The sequence below is a fragment of the Alternaria postmessia genome (assembly GCF_024291825.1).
Source record: "Alternaria postmessia strain BMP 2775 chromosome Unknown scaffold_33, whole genome shotgun sequence".
Classification (NCBI taxonomy): Eukaryota; Fungi; Ascomycota; class Dothideomycetes; order Pleosporales; family Pleosporaceae; genus Alternaria; species Alternaria postmessia.
In genome coordinates, this window is record NW_026260106.1 from 134,692 (window position 1) to 158,956 (window position 24,265).

General features: G+C 51.0%; 9 protein-coding genes across 9 annotated transcripts; 3 read left to right on the top strand and 6 right to left on the bottom strand.

Moving 5' to 3' along the window:
* Nucleotides 1–208: 208 nt before the first annotated feature.
* J4E82_005960 (uncharacterized protein) lies at nucleotides 209–2,257 on the bottom strand (the record flags this gene model as incomplete). The annotated part of the gene is made up of 2 exons (XM_051732220.1): nucleotides 209–830; nucleotides 882–2,257. 2 exons carry the CDS (start codon nucleotides 2,255–2,257, stop codon nucleotides 209–211), a joined length of 1,998 nt encoding a protein of 665 aa, XP_051588011.1.
* Nucleotides 2,258–3,346: 1,089 nt separating this feature from the next.
* J4E82_005961 (uncharacterized protein) lies at nucleotides 3,347–4,360 on the top strand (the record flags this gene model as incomplete). Its single annotated transcript, XM_051732221.1, has 1 exon — nucleotides 3,347–4,360. The coding sequence occupies one exon, from the start codon at nucleotides 3,347–3,349 to the stop codon at nucleotides 4,358–4,360; it is 1,014 nt and encodes a 337-aa protein (XP_051588012.1).
* A 93-nt stretch (nucleotides 4,361–4,453) lies between these two features.
* J4E82_005962 (uncharacterized protein) lies at nucleotides 4,454–5,491 on the bottom strand (the record flags this gene model as incomplete). Its single annotated transcript, XM_051732222.1, has 1 exon — nucleotides 4,454–5,491. One exon carries the CDS (start codon nucleotides 5,489–5,491, stop codon nucleotides 4,454–4,456), a length of 1,038 nt encoding a protein of 345 aa, XP_051588013.1.
* Nucleotides 5,492–7,003: 1,512 nt separating this feature from the next.
* Nucleotides 7,004–8,235, top strand: J4E82_005963 (uncharacterized protein; the record flags this gene model as incomplete). Its single annotated transcript, XM_051732223.1, has 2 exons — nucleotides 7,004–7,377; nucleotides 7,437–8,235. The coding sequence occupies 2 exons, from the start codon at nucleotides 7,004–7,006 to the stop codon at nucleotides 8,233–8,235; spliced, it is 1,173 nt and encodes a 390-aa protein (XP_051588014.1).
* Nucleotides 8,236–9,348: 1,113 nt separating this feature from the next.
* J4E82_005964 (uncharacterized protein) lies at nucleotides 9,349–14,180 on the top strand (the record flags this gene model as incomplete). The annotated part of the gene is made up of 8 exons (XM_051732224.1): nucleotides 9,349–9,352; nucleotides 9,373–9,826; nucleotides 9,879–10,356; nucleotides 11,553–11,625; nucleotides 11,676–11,708; nucleotides 11,759–12,058; nucleotides 12,306–13,061; nucleotides 13,111–14,180. The coding sequence occupies 8 exons, from the start codon at nucleotides 9,349–9,351 to the stop codon at nucleotides 14,178–14,180; spliced, it is 3,168 nt and encodes a 1,055-aa protein (XP_051588015.1).
* Nucleotides 14,181–15,019: 839 nt separating this feature from the next.
* On the bottom strand, nucleotides 15,020–18,451 carry J4E82_005965 (uncharacterized protein; the record flags this gene model as incomplete). Its single annotated transcript, XM_051732225.1, has 4 exons — nucleotides 15,020–15,832; nucleotides 15,893–16,278; nucleotides 16,334–18,186; nucleotides 18,246–18,451. The coding sequence occupies 4 exons, from the start codon at nucleotides 18,449–18,451 to the stop codon at nucleotides 15,020–15,022; spliced, it is 3,258 nt and encodes a 1,085-aa protein (XP_051588016.1).
* Nucleotides 18,452–19,211: 760 nt separating this feature from the next.
* Nucleotides 19,212–19,613, bottom strand: J4E82_005966 (uncharacterized protein; the record flags this gene model as incomplete). Its single annotated transcript, XM_051732226.1, has 2 exons — nucleotides 19,212–19,508; nucleotides 19,563–19,613. The coding sequence occupies 2 exons, from the start codon at nucleotides 19,611–19,613 to the stop codon at nucleotides 19,212–19,214; spliced, it is 348 nt and encodes a 115-aa protein (XP_051588017.1).
* A 209-nt stretch (nucleotides 19,614–19,822) lies between these two features.
* Nucleotides 19,823–20,174, bottom strand: J4E82_005967 (uncharacterized protein; the record flags this gene model as incomplete). Its single annotated transcript, XM_051732227.1, has 2 exons — nucleotides 19,823–20,022; nucleotides 20,072–20,174. The coding sequence occupies 2 exons, from the start codon at nucleotides 20,172–20,174 to the stop codon at nucleotides 19,823–19,825; spliced, it is 303 nt and encodes a 100-aa protein (XP_051588018.1).
* Nucleotides 20,175–22,815: 2,641 nt separating this feature from the next.
* Nucleotides 22,816–24,177, bottom strand: J4E82_005968 (uncharacterized protein; the record flags this gene model as incomplete). Its single annotated transcript, XM_051732228.1, has 1 exon — nucleotides 22,816–24,177. The coding sequence occupies one exon, from the start codon at nucleotides 24,175–24,177 to the stop codon at nucleotides 22,816–22,818; it is 1,362 nt and encodes a 453-aa protein (XP_051588019.1).
* Between the last annotated feature and the right edge of the window lie 88 nt (nucleotides 24,178–24,265).

A 24,265-nucleotide genomic window follows, 5' to 3' on the forward strand; every position in this document is an offset into this window, starting at 1 on the left:
GACACGTCGGCGTTTGGTAACGCGGGTCTAGCGCCAAGGCACGTGCTCCACTTCTACCATGAAGTACTTGCGATGAATCCATCTTGACAACCTTTTTGAAATCCTTCAAACTCATCATGCAGCACGTATAATCCACATCTCGCTAGCTTGGAGTATTTGAGTCGGATATCAAAGAATTCATTACAATTAAGCTAAGCATCGTTTGTCGCTAACCAAACACCTCAATCATAAACCGGTACTCAAGCTTTCTGTCCTCGTTCCTTGCCCTTGCAGTCAACACGCTACACTGATCGGCAATCTGTTGACCGATGACAGGCGGTCCGCAGAAGAAGACACCGATTTTGATCTCATCGTCTTTGTTGCCGTCTTTCTCATTCAGTCGATCGGCCAAAACTTTGCTCATATCGTCGTAATGTGCCTCCATGATACCCCGAATATCCGGACGTCCGAAATGTGTCGGATTGACAAGACCAGTGATCGGTGACTGTGGATGATCATCTGTTCGATGTTTCTCGAGTAGCCAACGGAAGACGTGTTGCGATATTTGCTTGCGTTTCTGGGTCACGTAGGTGTTGATACGGATGTCGAGATCCGGGCTGTCCGTCCTGTGGCGGAAGACCTCATTCAGTAGATCAGAGAACCACAGGAGATTGTTCTTGTCGCGCACCATCCAATGTAAGTCGACTCGGCGGTGGTTCGAGTACGGGGAAGGCTCCCTGGGGGTTTCGTCGGATGATTCCGGGGAGTCATCTCTAGACTTGACACGCTCAAGCTCGTGATGCTGGAGGTCCGTAAGCACACCGGAGAAAGGCGTTATGCCAATACCAGCACTATCATGTGTTAATAATTCGCATTGTCGCAAAGCAAGCAGTTCAACATACCCAAAGACCATGCTGTATTCGAAGTCGTAGAATCGCTGAGCAGGTGCGCCAAATGGTCCGTCAAGACCGATCTTGATCGTGGATCGACCTCCTTCCTTCGCTAGATCACGAAGCGAGTTTGTCCAGTCGCCATCAGCCTTGATGTGAACCTGCATGGTATTGTTGATGCATGTGGAAACAGTGAAGGGATGCCACTGGAATCGGGATAGTTGCGGAACCTGCACAAAGACGTACTGGCCAGCTTTGTAGTCCCAGGGACGGGTCTTGGGTACCTGCGCTGTGATTGCGACAGTCTCATCATCCAACAGCTCGAGATCTGCAAGGATAGGACGGAAGCTCAGGACCAAGCGCCAGATCCGTTCAAAAAGCACCATGAGCGTTGGAAAGGCGAGCCAGTAGCCGAACATGGGCCATTGCAGAAGGTGTGCAGTTCCATGCGCCATCATGAAGCCGATGATGGGGAACATGAGCAGATGAGCCAGTTGGAAGACTTCGTAGCTCCACTTTCGTATTTGAGGCATGCTCATGAGTGCGAGGAGATAGAACAAGCCGAGTGATGTGAGACCAGTCCATCCAGGTAATGACCGAAGGTAATCAGTATATGAGCGCGGCACTGCGTCCTGTCCAATGACATTGGCAACTGCACCCTGTCGACTAGCCATACTGCCAAAGACAAAAGAGCCGCTGAGGTGACCAATAGCATGAAGTGTAGCAAAGACCAATGCGACAATAGACATCTTGATATGGAAACTCTGGGACAAATCCCAATTGATGAACCGCGAGATGAAGTAGAAGCGCCGAAGAAATGTCGAGAGCCATCTTGACATGGACAGAATGAGGAAGAAGAAGGTCGGATAGAGCACGCCAGCGCACGTCTTGGACAAGACTGCTCCCCATCCGAACGCAGGCGTATACTGGTCAAAGGTCAGGTATTTGACAAATTGCCAGACGCCAAAGCCGATCATCAAAAGTAGAACCAGTGCGAGAAACATGATCTCAGGCCCTTTAACGGCCCAATACGCTCGCGCTCGTCGGTACAGGGACACCTGCTTCAGATAGTCGTCTTCATCTTTTGCTTCCTTCCGATCTTGCTCCAAGGATGGTATCTCCCACGCCTTCACTGTTTTCGCAAAGGTTTCTCGGTTGATGTGGTCCTCCCGCGTTCCAATGACATTTCTGAGAAACTCATGTCGAGCTTCGTCGCCCCGAGATCCATGGTGTAGGTTGTGTGGCTGCGCTTTGGGTGCTATCTCTTTATGTACTTGGTCCAGCTTGCGTTCTAACTCCCAGTAGTCGACATTGCCATCTTTGTCGTGATCGAGGTCGTCAATAAACTTCTTAATTTCTTCGTCGGTAAGGAACTGTTGTGAAGCCATCGACGTGCTGGTAGTTCCAGGAATGGATATGATCGGCTTGCGGAAGTAGGTGATGGATCAGCTGCCACATGTGGCTCAACGGCAACGTTCATCTTTAAGATTTTCCTGATCCAGTTCCCTGATCAGCTCATTTGTTTGTTGGTGGTCGACCCACGTAGGCCAAGGCATCCCGATAAAGTGTCGCCAATAAGAAGGGCTCAACAATGGAATGCTAAGAAAACAAGAGCACCCAAGACGGAGTTGGCTCCGGCGGACACGACTTGTAACAGTTGGCGGAGCGGAACCTACTCCTAGGCACAATTTCCGCCTACTGCACAGCCACTCAGCGGTTGGACCAAGACTTCCGCCCAGGTGTTTACTATGCATGCATGCGCGGCGAACAAGGATACCGGAAGTCGGAAGATGGCATTCAGCCACAAATGAAATGGATCAGCGCCGCATATCAGGCGAGAACAAGGCGCAGAAATAACTCTTTCATGCCGCTTCCTATCAGATGGGATTTGCAGCACCTACAGTGCGGTCCATTCCTCTCAAGGCTGTCTACTGATCCATTGACTCGGATCACGACTTGCTAGTAGCTGACAAAGTATCCAAGATGGCCAGAATACGGATAGAACGTCAGAAAGTTTGGTTGCTGTCGCCCAAGAGATCCAGGGCTTGGCATGGGAGAATCGGCACAGTTATGCACGCTACGTCATCCCAAGTGCTTTTTTGCAAGCCGACACTGGACCCGCGACGCGTCCCGTATTTCACGCGTGATGCTCACGACCTCCGAACTATCACCTCCAGATCGACCCACTCCGGGAAGAGTTGATAACTTCCCCCTTCTAGTCAGGGTCTCCTGTATGAGGCCTAGAAACAGCGCCATGACGTCATGGATCCCGTCCTCTAGTAAATAACGAGCCGTTCAGCGCGCGTGGGCGTGCATAAGGCCCCGTAATCGACGATGCGTACTCCTCTTTGTTTTCGCCCCAAGATGGATCCATACAAGCGCCCTTTTTCCCTTGCATTTGGAGTTCCTTCATTCTTCCCTGTAACGGAGCTTCCTCGGCCTCAGTGTCTACTACAATAATTTTCGACATCTGCACCATGACAGACGACAAAATGTCCGGCACAACCGCTAAGACCAGCTCCTCGATACAGCTCACACACCGCGATGAGCGTACCTTTCTCATGTCGGTGGTGCAATCGCTGGTACGACTAATGCGAGTTCGCATCAGCAACCGTCAAGCAAACCACGAAGACGGCTCTATCAAACTGAACCCGAGCAAATCGAACCTCTCCCAATGCACCCTCCACGAACGAACCGTCAGCGATGTACACATATACGATGTGATACCACCGAATCAAGCAGAGAAGAGATCGAAGAAACGTATATACTACTTCGCTGGCGGTAGTTGGCAAGAACCGCCTTCGCCTCAACACTACAAGATATGTGCAAAGCTAGCCAAAGACATGTCCGATACTTCCATATCAATTGTCTCCACGCCGCTTGCCCCGAACGATCCAGCGCCAAAGTCTTTTCCTGTTTGCCAAAACATGTATCGCGCTTTGATGGCAGAGGCAGAAGAGGCAGGAGAGAAGGTCATACTAGCAGGCGATTCGTCGGGTGCGAATATTGCGTTATGTCTTGTACTAGAAGCTCTCCGCCAGGACAGCGAACAAGAAGGCGTAGAGATCAAGCAAAGACCACACCCTGTCGCCATTATGAATGTGTGCCCGTCGACCGATCTTACGCGCGCCAATCCCGATATCGATAAAGTCGCACCTCGAGACCCTCTGCTCACACCCAAAATAATCAGGCTGACAGCAAGAGCATGGCAAGGCGACTGGGATCCCGCCGATCGCCGGATCTCACCAATCAACGCTGATGTTTCACTACTTGCGAAGAAGGGCATCAAGGTACACGGTATAACTGCTGGGTGCGATGTGCTCAGTCCTGACGGCGTCATCTTCCGCAATAAGTGCGCTGAAGCAGGCGTCGTTGGCGAGTGGGTTCATTGGGAGAAGCAGATGCACTGCTTCGTCCTTACTATGCCATACGGGTTAACAGAAGCAAAAGACGCTACCCAGTGGATTATTGATGTATTGAAGAAGGAATGACAGGGGGCCGCTGTCCTGTGTCTGAGTAAGAGATACCCTTGCATTTCATAAATCGTGGCTACTTAGTTTTAATATTACAGTTTCCGACTGCCTTCAAGGCCCAAACGCCCGCAAGTCTCGTGTAATCCCATGACCTTCACTTTCTGATGCTGCAAGCTCCTCAACCGTCATCGCGTACTCATCCTTCCTCTTTCGCGACGTTCGCACACTTGCCAGGGTCATATCGTCGCCAATGTCTGGTTTCGACAGCTTCCGTCCCAGTCCCACAAACTCATCACTGTTCTCGTTAAGGAACCCCAGCTCCACAAGCCGGTTTCGCACTTGTGTCTCCGTTTTCTCATCGTAGAAGAAGCGTCCAAGCTTCATGAGGCTTTTCTGTACGAAACTCTTGAGCGTCGGAATAGTAGCCGCTATCAACGCAAGTTCGAGCTCCAACATCGACCACATCGTAGGCATAACAGTTGTGCGAAAGACATCATGAGATGTATAGATCATGTTTGCGCCTGCAGTACGCAAGATGGCGAACGACGAAGCGAACAGTCCGAGACCCATCAGTACGCCTAGAAAAATCTTTTCGCCACGCGGTCGATGCAACTTTCGGATGAAAGTTATCGGTATGAAGGAAAATATCAGGTCTGTTGAAACGTGCACGGTACTCGCAGCGATGATATTCCCTGTGATGAGCTCCTGAGGTACACATGATACACCTCCTTTGAGAAAGACGCTAGAATCCCAGTATACGCTGAATGGTTGGCATTGCAGGAACTGGAATAGCGTCGATGTTATGGCTGTGAGGATGAGTAGTACCATCATGCTGTAGAGGAAGATACGCCATGCGTGTGTTTGCTTGATGCGAAGCAAGAGGAGGGCGACTGAAATTTTGACAAGACAAATCGACACGTTCCAGAGGGCTTGACAGAGGAAGATGAGTCGCATGGCGGCGAGCCGCGAGGCTGCCGAAACGTACTTCGTGCGCTGACCGAAGCCGTTAGCGCATGCTAGGCAAACGATGATGTATTTTGCTATCGCAAGGACCTGTGCGCGTTCGAGATCAGATGTGCGTTGGTAAGCAATGGAGTCTGGCTTACTGTTGCTGCGACGGCCGTCCAATCCTCCAGATGCAGGTTCCATAGTGGGCGCACTCTCGACCAGAGTCTTGCGGAAAGTAGCAGAACAGCAAGTAGCGTCAGACTACCGCATACGCCAAGGAGAAGAGGCGCCTGGGTGTCATTGCGCTCGGGACCGGGCATCAGCTGTCTTACTCGCAGTTCCATATTGCCAATCGTAGATTGTACACGGAGTGCTGATATCATGCTAATGTCGAGTAAAAAGTAAAGGGAAAAGAAGGATGGAAACTGCCCTCAAGCACGACAGTCAGATCTCTCATGTCTATACCACTCATACCTAGCCGCCGTTTCCAGTAATATACTGGACCTAGGGACCGCATAACAACACGACTCACCAATCACACATTTCCGACTACTTGGGCTCACAGGCCCCCGGGAAATCATTCAGACTTGTCTCTCCTATTGGCTCACGTTTCGTGGTTCGCAAATACTACCCTGTTGTCATTGTGGTCGTAGCGTGTCAGAAGTGTTTCGCGTAGTCGCATAATCACGATTATCCATGTACCCCACAGATTCTCGTTCTCACATGACGTTCCGAGGCCTTCAATTTATGCAGATGCTGAGGTTGTGTTTGAGATGGTAGGATGAGGTGCAATGGACTCGTGGCGGAGACCGAGGAATGCGAGAGGGAGCTGTTAATAGAGGGTGCAGACCTTCGAAGTCAGGAACTACCTTTATATTATAAGAGTTTCAGTGTGCTGATGAAGAGCTATAGTGCGTCAGATAAGCGTAGAAGATACTACTTGAGGAAGAAGGTGGGGAGATTACAGATCCAGGTTCAACGTAGACCTTGGTTATAAGCGGTCATGCTAGGTTGTTGAATGGATAAGAACTCTGGTCCTTCCCACGCGATCGAAAGGCCCCGAAAGTCGATTTTTCTTCACCGTCGGCCAAACTCCGAGGTGCTGTATACGCCAAGCAGAGTGGCCGTGCTGATAACGTACTCATGCTAACTGGAAAAGGTAGACCTCGGGACTTAACAACCATACAACCTCTCCTAGCAGTCATGCGACGCCTCTCCTAGCTAATCATCAAGCTACCGCCAGGCAAACTGTTGCCATTCGATCGTCCTCGCTTCTTCAATGTCAAGGTCTAGTGATGGGGTGAGGTCGCCTGTTCCTGACTCCCGAGGTCTACTAGCCGGCTTTGCTAGTCGTTGATTCGTGCGAACAAATTCCCCCACGTCCCGTGAATTCCTCTACCCCAAGGCTCTATCTCCACCTTTAGAACGTTAAGTGCGGAGAATTGTTCTTTGCTCTTACCATTCCAGGGAAACGCTACCTAGCTTGGACTACCCGGCCGGACGGATCGTGGCTCATGCCAAGGGACTTACTGTAAAGGCAGTACGATGGCGTTCGCATGCACATGGCACACAACATCTGCCCAGGCGCGAGATCCAGATCCGCATCGTGGGCTCTTGGCCCTGCATTGACGCACGGCAGTCTGCTATATAAGAATAGATACCTAGGTAGTCTTCCAACGATCAGCGAGGTTTGTCTCCGCAACAAATCCCGTCATGTCGTCCACCAAGACCAGTCTTACGGCTCTCGCCCTAGGCCTCTCTTCTCTCTTCACCCCGGCCTTCGGCGCTCCTTCGGCATCTTATGACCCGGCCAAATTTGTCAAGGACCCATACTCCAGGGACTACTGGCCCGCGCCTCGCAAGATCACCGGTGAGGACTTGAACGGTACACTTGGTGGTGTCCACATTCACGACCCGAGTGTTGTGCTTGGACCGGATGGCCACTACTACTCTTTCTCCTCTCACGGCTTGGCCACAACATCTCGTGCTTCGAAGAAGAATAGCCTAGAAGGGTATTGGGAGGTTGTCAGCCAAGTATTGCAGCCGCCTGGCAGCATTGACGACCCTGCGAAGGCAAGCCGTCTTTGGTGAGAAACAGCAGCCTAGGAAATGCTCCAAGACCTCATATTCTAACGCGACAATGCAGGGCTCCTGATGTTCACAAGATTGGCGACACCTACTACTGCTACTACACTGTCTCTGACTTCGGTGTCTCAGAGTCCTTCATCGGGCTTGCCACCTCGAAGACCCTGCAAAATGGGTCCTGGACTGACCACGGCATGGTTGTCTCCTCTAACAGCACTGACGCTCCCTTCCCGTTGAGCAAGACCAACACTATCGATGCGGCTTTCATCCAAGATGCCAAGACAGGTAAAAACTACCTCACCTACGGTTCGTGGTGGGCCAATATCTGGCAGTTCGAGTTGACCAAGGACCTCAAATCCGTCAAGATCCCTACTGCCCGTCAGTTGAGCTACACCTACGATCCCGTGCTGCCGACTAAGGAGCAGGCGTACGCCAACATGTCCCTTGCTTGGGGAGGTGCATCCGCTGAGGAGGCCCCGTATATTAACTACAACAAGAAGCAAGGCTTTTACTACCTTTGGTACTCAGCGGGACTGTGCTGCGGCTACAACCCCGCTGCTCTGCCCCCAGCTGGTGCTGAGTACACTATCTTCGTTGGTCGTTCCAAGTCTCCCCGCGGTCCTTTCGTTGACCGCAATGGGAAGGATCTTGCTGAAGGTGGCGGAAGCATGGTATACGGCAGCCACGGTAACACCTACGGCCCCGGTGGACAGGCGGTAATTTCCAACTACCACGGACGCGACGTGCTGTACTACCATTACGTCAACACAACATACGATCCGCTGTACCGAGACAACTATAAGTTCTTGGGATGGAATCCAATCGAGTATGTCAAGGGCTGGCCGGTATTGGTGGCATAGCTGGAGATAGGATAGAAATGTTGTAGTGTACAATACTCTATGAGATGGTAGCAAAACTTGGTATATAATACAACCACAAGTACACATCTTTCACATACGACCATAGGACACTGAAAATTAGGCTTCCCGTCCGCTCAGCCATATACAAGCAGTGTACCGGCGGATTAGTAGTTAGGTGGGTGACCACTAGCGAATCCCCGCTGTTGTATGTTTTTGATTGTTTTTGTTTGTGGACTTTCATATACATCTGTTCTTCTTTTTTGCGTCCTGTCGAAATGACAGGAAGCAGCGCGAACGCATGTTAAGAAATAAGCGCGTGGCGTAGAGCGTAAAGAGATCCGGGGCGTGTAAGATACCTAGGTAAGAGCTGCATACGTCCGATGATGTTTGGCCGACCACTATTAATCTTCGACTATCTAAATTGGTAGGGCCAACCATCACATCTTTGTTAGCATCGGGCGTACAGCAGCTGACTGCAGGATGCTCACGAATGGCATTGTTCATCCTTTCGTGTGCCGTGACAGGGGCTGGAACGCCCCGCTGTCAGCACATCTACATATGAGCAGCATCCTGGAAATCACAGAGACTTTAAGTCTGTCAGATCTACAGCGAGTTCAGAATGGAATACAACATAGCAAAACCATCCGTAGTCCAACTCTCGATCTCTTTGATACTAGCTGTAAGTATGCTAGTAGGAAGAAATGAGAAAGCGCTTCACTAACATTTTGCGTAGTATCTGGTTTACTCATTGTTCCAAGCAGTCTACAACATAACCCTTCACCCGCTCTCCAAATACCCAGGACCGAAGTTGCGTGGCGCTTTCTGGATCTCTAACTCTTTCGACGTACTCGCTGGGACCGTTCCGCACAGCTGTCTGAAGCTTCACGAACAGTATGGAGATGTCGTCCGCATAAACCCAAATACAATCTCATTTGTCAAACCTGAAGCATGGCGAGGTAATGACACTTTACTTTGAACAATTCTTGCCTGAGTCCGGCTAACTTCGAATAGATGTGTACGGCTATGGCACCACTACGCCGCTTCTCAAAGACCCCAAATTCTATTATCGTCCGCCGACCGATATAAGCTGTAGTTTCGAGCCTTTTCCATCACATGGGTCTTACTGATGTCACTTAGCTGCCAACAATTCGGACCATGCTCGAATCCGCCGACCTCTTAATCACGCCTTCTCCGAGCAAGCTCTCCGAAGCCAGGAAAGTATCATCACCTCATACATCAACCTCTTGATCGAGAAGCTACGCCAACGAGCCGACTCTCAAACTCCCGTCGATATCACGCGCTGGTTGAACTTTACGACATTTGACATAATCGGCGACCTGACGTTTGACGAATCGTTCGGCGCACTAGATAAAGAAATGTATCACTCTTGGATGGTCAATCTTTTCAAAGCCCTAAGATTCGCTGGTATCGTTCACATCATTAAGCGCTATCCCATCATCGGGGTTCCTGCTACGCGCTTGTTGAAGTGGATGCCTGCATTGGCGAAAGCAGAGTTCGAGCATAACAACTTCACCGAAGAGAAGACCGCAAGGAGGCTGGCATCCAAAACTGAGCGTAAAGACATTCTCAGGTAGGTGGTTGTATGGTTGTTTCAGACGCCCAGGTTACTAACGACGATGAAGTTATGCTGTCAAAAACATCAAGGGGGAAGTAACGGATCTGGAGCTCAAGCATACTTGTGGCACTATCATACTTGGAGGTAGCGAGACTTCTGCAACGCTTCTGAGTGGTGCAATTTACCACCTTCTCAAAAGCCCAGCTTGGATGGAGAAGCTCCGCCAAGAGCTCGCAGCTACCTTCAAGTCCGAAAGCGAGATCTCCTTTGCATCTTTGAGTCAGCTCAAAGTCCTCAACGCTGTCATCCAAGAGACCTTCCGAATCTATCCGCCGGCACCATCAGCGCTTCCTCGGGTAGTACCACCTGCTGGTGCAGAAGTCTGTGGCGATGCTCTACCACCTGGCACGCAAGTCGGTATCTCGCAATATGCCATGTACCATACTTCGTCTCATTTCACTGATCCCAAAGTGTACGCACCAGAACGCTTCCTCGGCGCTGAAGAGTATGCAAAGGACAAGCGTCACGTCATTCAGCCCTTCAGTGTAGGGCCAAGGAACTGCATCGGCCAGAATCTCGCATGGGCAGAGATAAGAAGCATTCTAGCAAGATTGGTGTGGCATTTCGAACTCGAGTTGCTTGAACCAGAAAAGAGGTGGGACGATCAAAAGGTTTTTGTGCTATGGCAAAAACCAAGCTTGATGGTGAAGCTGAGAGCTAGGGATCCTGGGTCGTAAACCTTTCGGTCAGCAAGATATGAGCATCGAATCCATGTATCCAAGCAAGTATAAGACAACCCAGGCGTTTGCCGAGTAGACGAATGCTTCTAGAAGTGGATATTGTCTACCATGTACTCTTTCCTCTCACGATTGAGCTTTGTAGCAGATATTCCCGAGTTAGCAGTTCTGGAGCGATTTGCGCAGTGAAGCATGTACTTTCGAGGCAGCCCAAGATGGTGCTCGCTCTAGGCCCCTAATGACGTACACATCTTCCACGTGGGAAGCGGAAAGAAGTTTAGCGTGGCTCGGTCTAATCTTCCTATTTTGCCGACTCAAGTCGGAAGGAGCAACACCAAGACGGCTGCTACTATTGCCTCTGGTCTTCAATTCACCCTCTTAAGCACTGATTGGTTTCGATGCTACACTAGAGTTGAAAGGTGAGTACGATGAGGTCTGATAGCGCATAGTATTCTTGTATCCAAGACCTCCACTACGCATCCAATATGCCGAAATTACTCGCAGGGCTAAATTGTGTCCCGCTCAGCAACCCGGCTCAGCTTCGCTCAGAAACAACCCGTATGCTACCTGTAGTAGTAGCAGTACCGACCGGAGGTTACGGCTCATTAATAGCACGACATGGACCCACCATCAATGTTACCCCGCAGCCATCCGTACTCGGCTGTAATCTGCATACCACCGCAACACCAGCGCTTTAGAGCCAGACTATCGCCTTGCTGGGAGATGATAGACAGTACAAGACGACTTAAGAAATGCTACCCGAATTGCTTATGTGGTAGGTAGCATGCTCGCGGACCATCGCGTCACTGCCAAGCGTCATGTAAGGAAGGGATAAATAGTCTGCGCGGGGAAGCGCAATGAGGAGCGTTGCGTAGCTGACACTTCTGTTGAGTTGGCTTCTCTCGTTGAAGAGTCTGCGCTCAACCCAAATCATGGGCATTCTTTCTGTGAAGCACGCCTCGGCGTCCTTGCTGTGTATGTTCATAACATCTACAGGCGCACAGAATAACTCTTCACAACCACAACCACGATCCGGATATGACTACGTTAATCCTCTCATTGGCACAATCAATGGAGGTAGGATCAAGGTGTTCTTGAGAAGATAACGAATCACTGATTCATCATAGGCCATGTGTTTCCTGGTGCTACACTGCCATTTGGTGGGTGAAGACTTTTGTAGTATAACCCAAAACTTGCTAACAAGTACTAGGAATGGCCAAAGCGGGGCCAGATGTGATAGGCGAGAACCAAGGAGGGTTCTCTTCTAACGACTCAGAACCGATCTATGGATTTTCTCACATGCACGACTCGGGAACGGGTGGTTCACCGTCGCTTGGTAACTTCCCAATATTCGCCCAATCCGGGTGTGTAAATGATGATATCAACGGCTGTCAGTATTTCAAGTCTGAACGAGCCGTTGAGCGCATACCCGGAAGTGTTCATGCAAGACCTGGTTACTTTGATATCACACTAGCCAACAACATCAGGACTGAGTCAACTGTTACAAATCGTACGGCTTTGTATCGCATTACATTTCCGGAAACACCATCGACTCCGAATACAACACTATCACCACATGTATTGGTTGAGCTAACGGATTTGCCGAACACGAGGAGCGAAGCAAATATTACTGTGGGTGCTGCAACTGGGCGCATGACAGGAAGTGGAATATTCTCGCCGTCATTCGGCATCGGCAAGTCATCTTCACATAAAAACTGAATTTGAGACACTTACTAACTTTGTACGCCTATGTCTAGGCACATATCAGTCGTACTTCTGCCTGGACTTCAATGGTGCAAAAGTCAAAGAAGCTGGCGTATGGTCCAACACGCGCGCGACAAACCGAGCAACAAGCCTACGGATAGCTCCCAGCGATGTACGACAAACACCCAGTAACACACCAGCAGGTGGATGGGTACAATTCGAGAAGCCTACCCAAGACAATCAGATCCATGCGCGGGTTGGAATGAGCTTCATTAGCGAAGAGCAGGCATGTTCCAACGCTGAACGTGAGATACCTTCATGGGGGTTCGACGACATTGCTGCCGCTGCTGAGACTGCATGGCGTTCCAAGCTTGATGTCATCACCGTCGAAGATGGCGGTGTCGATCAAGTCTTCCTTAACGCTTTCTGGAGCGGCGTTTACAGGTCAATGATCAGCCCCCAAGATTACACTGGAGAAAATCCACTCTGGAAATCTGACGAACCATACTACGACTCCTATTACTGCATCTGGGATAGTTTTAGATCCATTCATCCTCTGATCACACTTCTAGACCCACATAGTCAAACGCTTATGATACGAAGTTTACTCGACATCTATCGTCATGAAGGGTGGCTGCCCGATTGTCGCATGAGCCACTGCAAGGGTTTCACACAAGGAGGCTCAAATGCAGATATCGTTATTGCGGATGCATACTTGAAGAACATTACTGCTGGTATCGACTGGGTGTTAGCATACGAGGCTGTCGTCAAGGACGCAGAAGTCGAGCCACCAAACTGGGATGTTGAAGGTAAGATTGCAGTTTCTCCGTGGGTAGGATCTGAGTACTAATTATCAAGGCCGTGGTGGTCTCGTATCTTGGAAAGAGTTAGGCTACATCCCTACCCAAAATCTCGACGTCGAAGGCGTGGGTACAGAGACTCGCTCTATCTCTCGGACTGTAGAATACGCCTACAACGACTTTGTCATCGCTCTTCTCGCCCGCGAACTCGGCAATACAGCTGACTACCAGAAGTACCTCGGCCGCTCTGGTAACTGGCACAATATGTTCAAAGCCGATCAACGTAGCATTATTAATGGTACTGATACCGGGTTTGAAGGTTTCCTGCAGCCTCGATACCTGAACGGCACATGGGGCACTCAAGACCCGATCTTTTGTTCCCCACTACTCAACTTCACTGGCTGCTACCTAAATCCTAGCGGAGGCGAGACCTACGAAGGTCCAGTGTGGCTATACACTTTCTTTGCTCCTGGAGATATGGCGACTCTTATCCAAACCCTAGGAGGACGCGAGCGCTTCGTTGAGCGTATGAACTGGCTGCACGAGTCCGGTGTCTTGTATCTTGGAGATGAACAGGCTTTCCTCAATGTCTTCCTATACCATTACGCTGGACGTCCTGCTCTCTCGGCTGAACGCGCCCATCAATACATTCCCTCGTTGTTCAACGATACCGTCGTTGGCATACCCGGCAATGACGATAGTGGCGCCATGGGATCTTTTGAGGCTTTCGTCATGATGGGATTCTTCCCCAATGCTGGACAAGATGTTTACTTTATCATACCACCTTTCTTCGAGTCCATATCTATCAAGAACGGCCAAACGGGCAATACAGCAACAATCCGCAACATCAACTTTGACCCAGGTCATAAAAATATCTACATCCAATCGGCTACCCTCGATGGTGTATCTTACACGCGCAACTGGATCCAGCACAACTTCTTCTTGGAAGGTGGTGTCCTCGAGTTGACACTAGGTCCCCAGGAAAGTGGCTGGGGAAGGGCGCCGGAAGACGTGCCCCCTAGCCTAGGACCCTTCGCAAACAACACCATGCCGGAAAATGGATCAGTCGTTGCGGATCGGAGGTGGACGATGCCGAGGATGCAGTTTGATTTCGCTGGTAGTCAATAGGTCGTGAGAGAGCGCGAAACCGTCGTATTGGAAATAAAGTGGCAATAAACCTCGTGAAGCACATTGCTCTAAGTCAACCTCAGTGGTGAACGTGGATTGTTTATCTCCCTCATCGCTACTTGACATACCAATGCCGAGTCACAAAACCATTGCTGAACGCGATCTGGTAGTAGACTAGGATACTATCCAATAAGAAGAACGATTAAACCATCAAACAAGATCACGCAATATGATTGAATCTTCCAGAGCCAGAGGCACGTTTCCACAATGACCTCGATGGTATTCTGCCTGGTCTCGGAAGCCCAGCGAGCTGGAAGTCAGCTGGAGGCCAACAAAGACTGAGAACAGAGATATATCGCTTGGGGCTGCCGGAGGCTGAGGTTTGTAGTGCAATGACCATTGGTTCATGGCTAGCGCAGTTTGTGTCAGGGCATCAGAGTAGTGGTTGATGAGCGAATGGATACAGGGATAGAATAAAGCAAGAATGATGAAAGAATGCATGGCATCTACAACTGAAGTGTGGCTCGAGCTACCAGCCTCGTCAGATCGGCAATGACGAAATCAAGTGTGAACGCTTAGGCCACTGGCACGATCGTGCGTCGGCGATGCTCATCGAATTCCATTAAGTCATTTAACAAACGTAACGATCAACGATTGACTAAGTTGGTATTCATCGTAAAGCTATGGTAAAGAGTGTGTGTTGTCGTGATCGTAAGTCATGAGTAAGGAGAGGCCATGGGTCAATCCAAGGAGACATGAGACCAAACTATCCCGCCTCCATCTACATCCTAAAGTGTGACAATTTGTTCCATCCACCACCAATCAAATTCGATCCTTTCTTACTTTTCGCGAACAGCAACACCGCCGTTCAGTCCGGCACGGGCCTCGGCATCCTCGCGGCTAATGACGCGGTGCGCACCGCTCCAGATACCAAAACTGCGCTTGATAGCCTTCCAGCTCTCGATTGCGCTGATGTAGATGACGACACAACCGAATGCAACGCCCCACTCCCAGGTGATGGCACCATGCTTGAACACCTTCTCGTTGATGATAGGAATGTAAACAATGGGGAACACGACGACCAATCCGGCCATAACAGCGAAGAAGAGGAAGCGATTGCGCCAGACTGTAGAAAAGACGGAAAGGCCGGGTGGTGCTGATGAGGGAGTATTAGGGTACATGTTAAAGAGGGAGCGAGCGAAGTGTTTGACTTCCCAGGCCGTGACAAGGAGAAGGAGGGTAATGGTAGCGTAGGTGGTGGCGCGAGCACGGAATACCACGTCGCATGTGTCGTTGTATCCCTCGTTACATCCAGAGCCAAGGTTACCTCCGTCAGGGCCGACATATGCGACAATGGCGAAAGAGAAGAGACAAAGGGCTCCCATGAAGAAGCCATAGATAAACTTGTCCGTGATCAACTCGGCTGAGAAGACACCCTTTTTGTTGTCGTGCGGTGGTCGGTACATGCTGTCTTCCTGTGACTCTTCGAGACCGAGACCGATGGCGAGGAAGGAAGAAGTAATGAGGTTGACCCAGAGAATCTCGATTGGGGACAGCGGGAAGACGGAGTGATTGTCTTGATCCTTGAAAGCGAGACCGATAAGAAGTAGGATGACTTGAGCGATATTCGAGATGAGCAGATGCATCAAGAACTATATTGCCGAACGTTATTGACTGATCATAGTATGAAGAGGGACAGGAAGCTTGTATACCTTTTGGATGTTATCGAACAGACGTCGACCTTCTTCGACCGCCTTTACGATAGACGCGAAGTTGTCGTCGGTGAGAACCATCTCAGCGGCGTCTTTGGCGACGTCGCTACCAGTACCCATAGCCATACCGACGTTAGCCTGCTTGAGCGCAGGTGAGTCGTTGACACCATCTCCAGTCATGACACAGAAGCGACCCCTTCTGTGGAGAGCCTGTACCATCTTGACCTTGGTAGTCGGACTACACCTAGCAATGACAAGAGGCAAAGTCTCCATAGCGTCCACCTCGTCTTCAGTCATCCTGTCGAAGTCTTTAGCGACCATGACGGCTGAAGCAGGGGTACGATCATCAATGATGTCCACATCCTTAGCAATGGCTCTCGCCGTACCTGCAACTTGGTTAGTATAGATCTCGCTTGCAATTCATGAGGGGATAATGCATACCAGGATGGTCACCAGTGAGCATGTGAACAGTGATGCCGGCAATTTTACACTCGCGAACAGCACCTTTGGTCTCCAGGCGAGGTGGGTCATAGATAGCGACAAGACCGAGATAGTTGAGATTAGCCTCGATGACATCACGTTCCGAGATATCAGTGCCGGCTTGTAGTTTCTTATGAGCGATACACAGGACGCGGAGACCTTGGTTTGCCATTCTTTCAGCGGCTTCCAGAATCTCAGTGCGTTCCTGGTCCGAGACGTTTAGTGCAGGCATCATGAACTCTGTTGCTCCCTTGGTGTAGACATCCATGAAACCCTGATGGTTGTCCTTGTAAACGACAGTCATCTTCTTGACCTTGGAGTCGAAAGAAAACTCGGTAGCGAGATGGATGTTGAGAGTGGAGAGAAGTCTCTCCTTGCCCATGTTGAAACGGGAAGCGAGAACATGCAATGCGACTTCGGTTGGCTCACCGTGCGCTACCCAAGGTCCATCAGACATGTCTTGCATGATGGCAGTGGGCGGTCGTGAGATGGTGTCGATAGTGGAGGCATCGGTGTCGCGATCGTCACCACTGACTGACTGATCTAGAGCTGCAGCCTTCTTCTCGCTTGGAGAGTCGACGTGGGTCTCAGATGGTGGTATGACCTTGGAGTTGTTGCAAAGAGCGATGGTACGCAGAAAGCGAGTAACAACAGCATTCGGCCTGTACTCATCCAAGTTGAGGAGCTGGTCATCTAGGGCGACGTTTCCGCTACAAGGGTTGTGTGGGTCTGTAATAGCGTCGATGGTGAATGTGCCAGCGCCATGCATTAGGGCCGTCTTTGCGACCATACGACCTTGGGTAAGAGTACCGGTCTTGTCAGAGCAGATGTTTGTGACACCACCAACAGCCTCAATGGCCGACTGGACCCTAGTAATGACGTTTGCTTTGGCCATGGCTTTGCCGCCAACGGCGATCGTAATGGTGAGGACTGCAATGAGGGATTCGGGAATAACAGCTACAGCAACACAGATACCATAGATCAGGACTTCTCCGCCAACCTGCCATTTGCTTGCAGAGAAGACAATGATGGCAAGTAGGATGGCAAGACCAAAGAGTAGGAGAGCGAACTTGCTCAACGTGATCTGGAGTGGAGTTCCAACAAGGCCTAGAATTGTCTTACCGCCGTTCGTGAAACGCTTGAAGATTCTGACAAAGATGTTGGCAGATTGTGGGCCAGCGTCTTTCTTTTGGCGAAGCATAGTGGCGATTTTTCCGACTTCAGTGTTCATGCCAGTTGCGACTACGATACCATGGCAACGTCCAGATGTCACCTCACTACCGGAAAAGGCAAGGTTGGTCTGGTCACCAGTGGCAAGGTCTAGCTCGTCGAAGGTCTTCCATGGTGTCTTCTCTACAGGTGCAGACTCTCCTGTCAGGAAAGCTTCGTTGGTGTAAGCATTGACACCGTCGATGAGGCGAATATCTGCGGGTACGATACTACCAACGGACAACTGTACGAGGTCACCAGGGACGAGGTCCACTGCCTTGACTTTGATGTCCGCCGTTCCGTCTCGGGTGACGGTAGCCTCAGGTGCGGTAAGCTTTTTGAGAGATTCGATAGTCTTCTCGGCTCGATAGTCCTGCCAGAAACCGACAACGATGTTCAGGAGGATAACTGCGGTGATGACGCCGCCTTCGATATAATCGTCTATGCCAAAGCTTATGGCCATGACAATGATGAGGACGAAGGTGAGACTGTTCGAGATCTGTCTTAACAGAATTTTCCACATGGAAAGCCCTTCAGCTCCCTTAACCTTGTTAGGGCCATAGAGCTGGAGGCGAGATTGCGCTTCAGAGTGAGGGAGTCCATGGCTGCGATCGTTAGCACAAGCACAAGGGATTAAGATATAAGCATAAGCAGTGAGCCCTACTGGATGTCCACTCGTAGTTTCTGTGCAACTTCCTCGGAGGTGAGGGTATGCGGAGCGTGGAGTGTGGGCGAAGTGTCGCCATTGGTAGGGTTCGGCTGGAGTTGCCTTTGGTTGGGTGCAGTATGCGGATCCTTACTACCACATATAGGGGGTTCATCGACGTTAGGAGAAGTCTCCTCGACGGCAAGTAGCACAGTTTCACCCATTCAAGTATATGTGATAACACTGGTAGTGTCGGTGGTGAAGAGACAGAATACGCCTTTGCGGGGGAGTCCTTATAGGCAGTTGGTCCTACCAGGTTTAGGCGGGGTTAGCACGCTAGACGAGCGACGTGGGTCCCCCAAGCGTGGAGAGGCTTGGAACTCCTTGTCCACCACGCCTCGTTAACGGTTACAAACGTCTACATTACAGCGTGTGTTGCACCAGTATGTACAATCGCTTTAATCAGCTGATGCCGTTGAACAAACGAGTACCCACAGCTGTTATGGCGGGACCAATAGTCGACAGACGCTGTGAGGCTGGGCTCATTGAGCTGCTCATTGATAGAACGATAAGAAGCTTGGCTGACGGATCCAAGAAGTCCGGTCGCCTCATCCCAGTTTTAAGTATCGACTGTGTGGCTTTGAGCCACTGTGCCGCGATGCCGAGATGTCTCGGCTGTTGGCGTTGAGTACTTTCGGAGTACTTGTCGGTACTGTGCATGTTGGTTCTCGCAGTTTCCCCGTGGAGGATCCAACGACTCCGCGTTTTGCGCGCTCTGTGTGGAGCCGTGTGATGCTTTTAGCCAGCAACAGGAGCATCCAGGATATGTGTTTCCGGGGTAGAGATACGACAGTAAGCAGCGCTGCCGCATATGACAGGTTGATGTTTGCCACGTATGCCACTTAAGGCTTGTCTGATTACAGGTGTGGCGGCACCGCCAATGATACGTCTCGCAAACCAATACGCCATGATGGCAACGCGTGGTTATGGTGCACTAGACCTGCAGCGCATCGAAGACTCGTCGGAAGGCCCAGTGAGTGTTATCGTGGAGGATTGTCCCGAGGAATGTGGATAGTGTCGCTTCGCTTGCCTGCGCAGTGTGCGGGTGATCGATTTCCGGAGAGACCATGGCGTGGCAGGATCCTTTTCAAAGTAGAAGATACTGTAAGGCATGGAATGTCGTTGAAATTGAGCCTCGATCGATAGACAAGCTCTGCACGTGGATACCTGGCCCAGGCGGGGCGGGTGGAATGGTGGGGGTGGCAGTTGCGGATTCTGCTCCTACAACTATCAGCATCCGAAAATACCGAGAAGGTTCGCGGGGTATACACGAACCTTACGAACTAAGGTAATCGCATAGGCTTGCGACCGGCCACACGATTGCATGCAATCGCTTCTTTCGATGACCACAAAACAAAATGGTTTTCTCGCTACGAGATTGGATAGAATTGGTGAACAGACGACGCTTTTGATTGTGTGGTCCAAATATATACTACGCCGAAGAACCCCATCCCAATGCCCATTATTAACCCTATACATGCATGTTCATAAAGTCATCAAACGCCCTTTGTAAGTCCCGACAGCCTTACTCAAGCTCAGATCGCGCGTAACGACTCAGCTTCCGACATACTCGAACTCGACGAACGGCGCGGCGCAAGCTGGCTATCCGCCTCGGCGAGCGCGGCCTGCATCGAGAAGCCAAAGGTGGCTGCGAGGTACTGCGCATAACGAATGCGATACGCCTGCGCAGGGTCTTCCTTTGGCTTAAGAAGCTCCTTCTTTTGTGATGAAACACCTGCTGGAAAGATTAGATGGGAGGCTTTAGTATGGTTGATCAAATATACCCGATGCGGGATGGAGAACTATTGAAGGCGTCATGGTAGGCGACAAAGTAGGTGAAGATGAGGGTGACGAAGAAGCGGACGAGTTGAATGGAAGAGCAGGCATGATGTCTGAGTTCAATAGATGATAGATGATAGATGGGTGGTGGTTTGAGCTGTAGGCGACGCTGATTGGTTGCGGTAGAGGTAGTTCGAGGTTTGTATGAGGATAGTTCTCTGGCGTCGATCCCGTCTTGCAAGAGTTTAGATTGAAACTCGAGATTGGTTGAAGAAGTTGCTGTGGATGCTTTGCTGCTTCGAGAGAAAGATGGGCAGCAGATGATCTCTTTATACGTGGCTGACGGCTGGGATCGAGGGACCATTCAATCACGATCGTGAGCCCTGCGGAAGCTTCACCGCACAATTAGAAACAGAACGAATGGCGCCGTCACGATAAGTTCCACACAAGAGACACCGAGGCATGCATCTCGATCAGCCCGAACCAATGTAACGTAATTGGGGGCAGATTGTTTCCTAGTGGAGAAAAGTGATACAAGCCGGTTAGCCATCCATGAATGCGCCATTTCTTTTCTTGTTACCCCTGGACCACCGCACTCCCGTAGCGCTTCCCCAGGTTTTTCATTCGTGCTTGCCTGTTTGAGCGGTGTAGTAAATGTTGCGCGCCAACCTGCTTTGAGCTCCATGCATGCGGTCCCTTGCCATAGCATATATCGCAATGCTCAAAACATTTTCACGATGCGCTGTTAATGTTCGAAGGCACACACAACAGATGTTGCGTGACGCATATAGTCCGACACAACTGCATCCAAGTGGCACCACCTGACTAACCTAGCCAGCATCGCTGCATAGGCCCAGCTGCGGAGCAAGTCGCCACATCCCGTCAAAGCCAGTAACGTTGCCGTTTAAAACGAGCAAATGACACAGCCAATATTCGCTATTTGCGCTGAAGATGACGACGGCGCAAGTAACCCTTGTTTATAGTGGAACGGCCGTGCGTCGTGTTAGATATCAGCAGCTACGCCACGACTGGGCACTTTGCGCTCACATATGGAATACATCCTTTGTCGCGATGGGCCTAGCCACCTCGCTTTGCACCTGCATATTGTTGGTGAAGTGTCAAACCTTTCCAAAGGACCACGTTGTTGGCGCAAGTCGTCTGGGACGTCTGAGTGCGCTTTCGCGACTCGTACAAGGTCCCATAGACCCATGCAAAGAAACGGGGAGACCTTTTTCTAGACTACCAGGATCTGCAACTAAACGTCCGCTTCAGAGGGCTGAACCGCAAGAAGCCGCAGCCAAGGATCCCCACCGTGGAAGCAGAAACACTTTCGAATTCTCTGCCATGCACTTTGATGCACTTTCTGACCCACGTCACACCGGACCCACAATATTCGTCAACATCGATATTCAAGCAACTTTTGCGATTACTCTCTGACATTCACGATATTCCAGGTATATCTAGCATTGGTTATGATGCTATACTACCATACCAAGGTGGTCCAGAAGCCTGACTTTACGTACAAGAAACCGGTGTAGCCCGCCCAAACGTCACGATGTTAAAAACGCCGCATTGTTCCAAACGTGTTCTATGCAGACGCCGCATCATGAGGCCTTGACGATCGATGAGGGGCAGCGCCATAAGCGGGACCAGTGCGGGGCCGATGCCTGTGAATCGGATGGCTCGGCTGAAAGCCGTCATTTGTCTGGAGCCAGGCACACGCAGCTGCGGTCACTGTGACCGCGGCAACATCACCTTCCTGTTTATTTTGAACCAAGACTTGGCAGACCTTCCCTCGATTGTCAGGTATCGCAGGCCTCCCTGCACTGTGTCAGCACGCGGAAAGCACTTTCCGACGTTCCCTTGCCCTTTGCCCTCATCCTTGGGCATGGGCATGCAAGAGTATGCACATCATTATCAAAGCACACAGCCACTCTCGCCATGCACGATATTGCCTCATCCCAACGCTAGGCTCATACTGTCAGCACGCACATTCTACAATGTCCATGGCGATGTAGCCTCGTGCCAGTGCGGCATTTCCTCAAACAACACCATATAATTATTCCCGCTGTGGAGCCCGGCGATCCGGTCCAGTCAACTCTAAAGCAACGTCAATCACCGGCAGAGTACAGCATGACCGTGAAATGCGACACACGAAGAATGTCAGGTACAGCGGCATTTACTACTCACCGCTATAATGTAAGTTTATCTTGTGGTCCATCCATCAGGCTTGCCCTGCATGCTGCATTAGGCCGACATCAGGGTCTGATGCGAGTGTATCTGATAGCAGCAAGACGTGCCTGGATCAATCTCTAGTCTGGTTTCACATATTGCGTGTACCAGATTCAGATAACACTGGTCAAATCAGAAGTTGGAGGTTGGATGCGCGAATATTGCGATGACTACTACATTGCAGAGGGTTTGAAGTTTAATTCGGCGAACCTACGCAACGCCATGAGTGACAAATGCGGCTGGCGTGCATATCACGAGTTGGACGAACCAATGTTTGCAGGAAAGCTGGGAATCTGGACATGGCTTATCCACAGTTATGCTAGGCCTCTGACCGGAAACACTCACTCCAGAAATCGGGCCTACATCCATCCGATACCAAATCAGGTACCATGAGACTCTTACGATGAATCAAGCATTACGCCGTGCCCCATCTGCGCGCATAGGAAAACAAAGGAAAGAAAAACAACGCAAGACATCCAACGGTAGACATGATGCCGTTGGCCATCACAGTACCGCTTCACCAGCGTTGGTCTGGGTACATGTAACCAATTCGTTGGCCAGGGCCGTCGAAGTTGCTTTGTGGAGCAGAAGGCCCCCTGTCGTCCATCATCGGCGGTCCACCTTGCATGCCGCCTGTGGGACGACCACCGACTTGCTCGCCGTCTGTTCCTATACCTACGTCGCGAACGCCATGGACTCTAGCCCCTCCGCGCATCGCGTTGCGAAGCCCTGCAGGAGCGGCATGTGGAGTAGCAAGAGGAGCAGCACGGGGAGGTCCACCATAGCTTGAAGGGCCTGCGGAAGGGCCATGCCCACGACTAGGAGGCATCTGGGGAGGACCGCCATAGCCTGGAGGTGGACCTACGGGAGAGTCACGAAGAGGGCTACGAGGACCGGCAGGAGAGCCGCCACCATAGCCACCATGTCCATGAGGAATGCCGCCTCCATGACTGGGAGGGGGTCTTGAGGGCGGCGCGCGTCCACCAGCATTCTGTCCATTCGCAAGCTGTTGAAACTGCTCCGAATCCTGCCAAATGCCATCCTCTCCAAGAAACTCAGCCCTGCAGATCGGGCAACGCTTTTGATCATCGGGTCGATTCAACAACATCTCCTTTAAACAATCCCTCCCAATCATGTGATTACACCCCTCAATTCCCTTGATTTGGATGCAAAGATGCGACGCACTCGGTGGCTCCAGACAAATCGGACACTCGGCATTTGGGGGCGCAATCCTGCCATCGCCAATGGGCTGCGTTCGTTCTTGTAAGAACCACGCCATGTCCTCTGCGGCTTCTTGCGAGAGACCGCGGTCTTGTCGCATAGCAGCGGGTTCGACTTCGTTTCTGAAAGCGCCGTCCGGACGAGGGCCTTGTCCACCGTCGGCGCGACCATTGACACCACTGTTAGCGCCATTAACACGGAACGGGTTCGGGCCTGTCCAGAAAGAGGACCGAAAGGCTCCTGGGCGACCTGTCGGGCGGCCGCCTAGGAGACTTCCGGGTGGTGGTCGTCCTTGTGGTGGCCCACGAGGTGGCATACCTCCGTCCATACCCATACCTGGCGGTCCCTGATCCCGACGCATGGTGTTGCGATACGGACCATTAGGTCCATAGCCTTCTTCGTGCGTGTTACCGTCGGAGTCTTGGTAAGAAGAGTAAGAGTGAGAGTTGCCGTCCATCATGGGACTACCCATCGCGTGATGCATCATTAGACCTTGGCCGCCCATGCTACCCATCATGGGTGGTACATCGTAGCCTTCATACGGATCTTGCTCTGCGTAGCCACCGCGTTGAATTTGGCTTGGTCGATAGCCACCGCCATTGCGGTGGCGGCCACCGAAAGGATTTTCATCCCAGATTCCGCCTTGAAAGGGTCCCATGTCGTTTGGTTCGGTCGATAGAAATTCGCGGTCTTAGGTTGTGGTTGAGGGTAAGTTGTTCGTGCTGGACGATAAGTTGGCGAGGAAA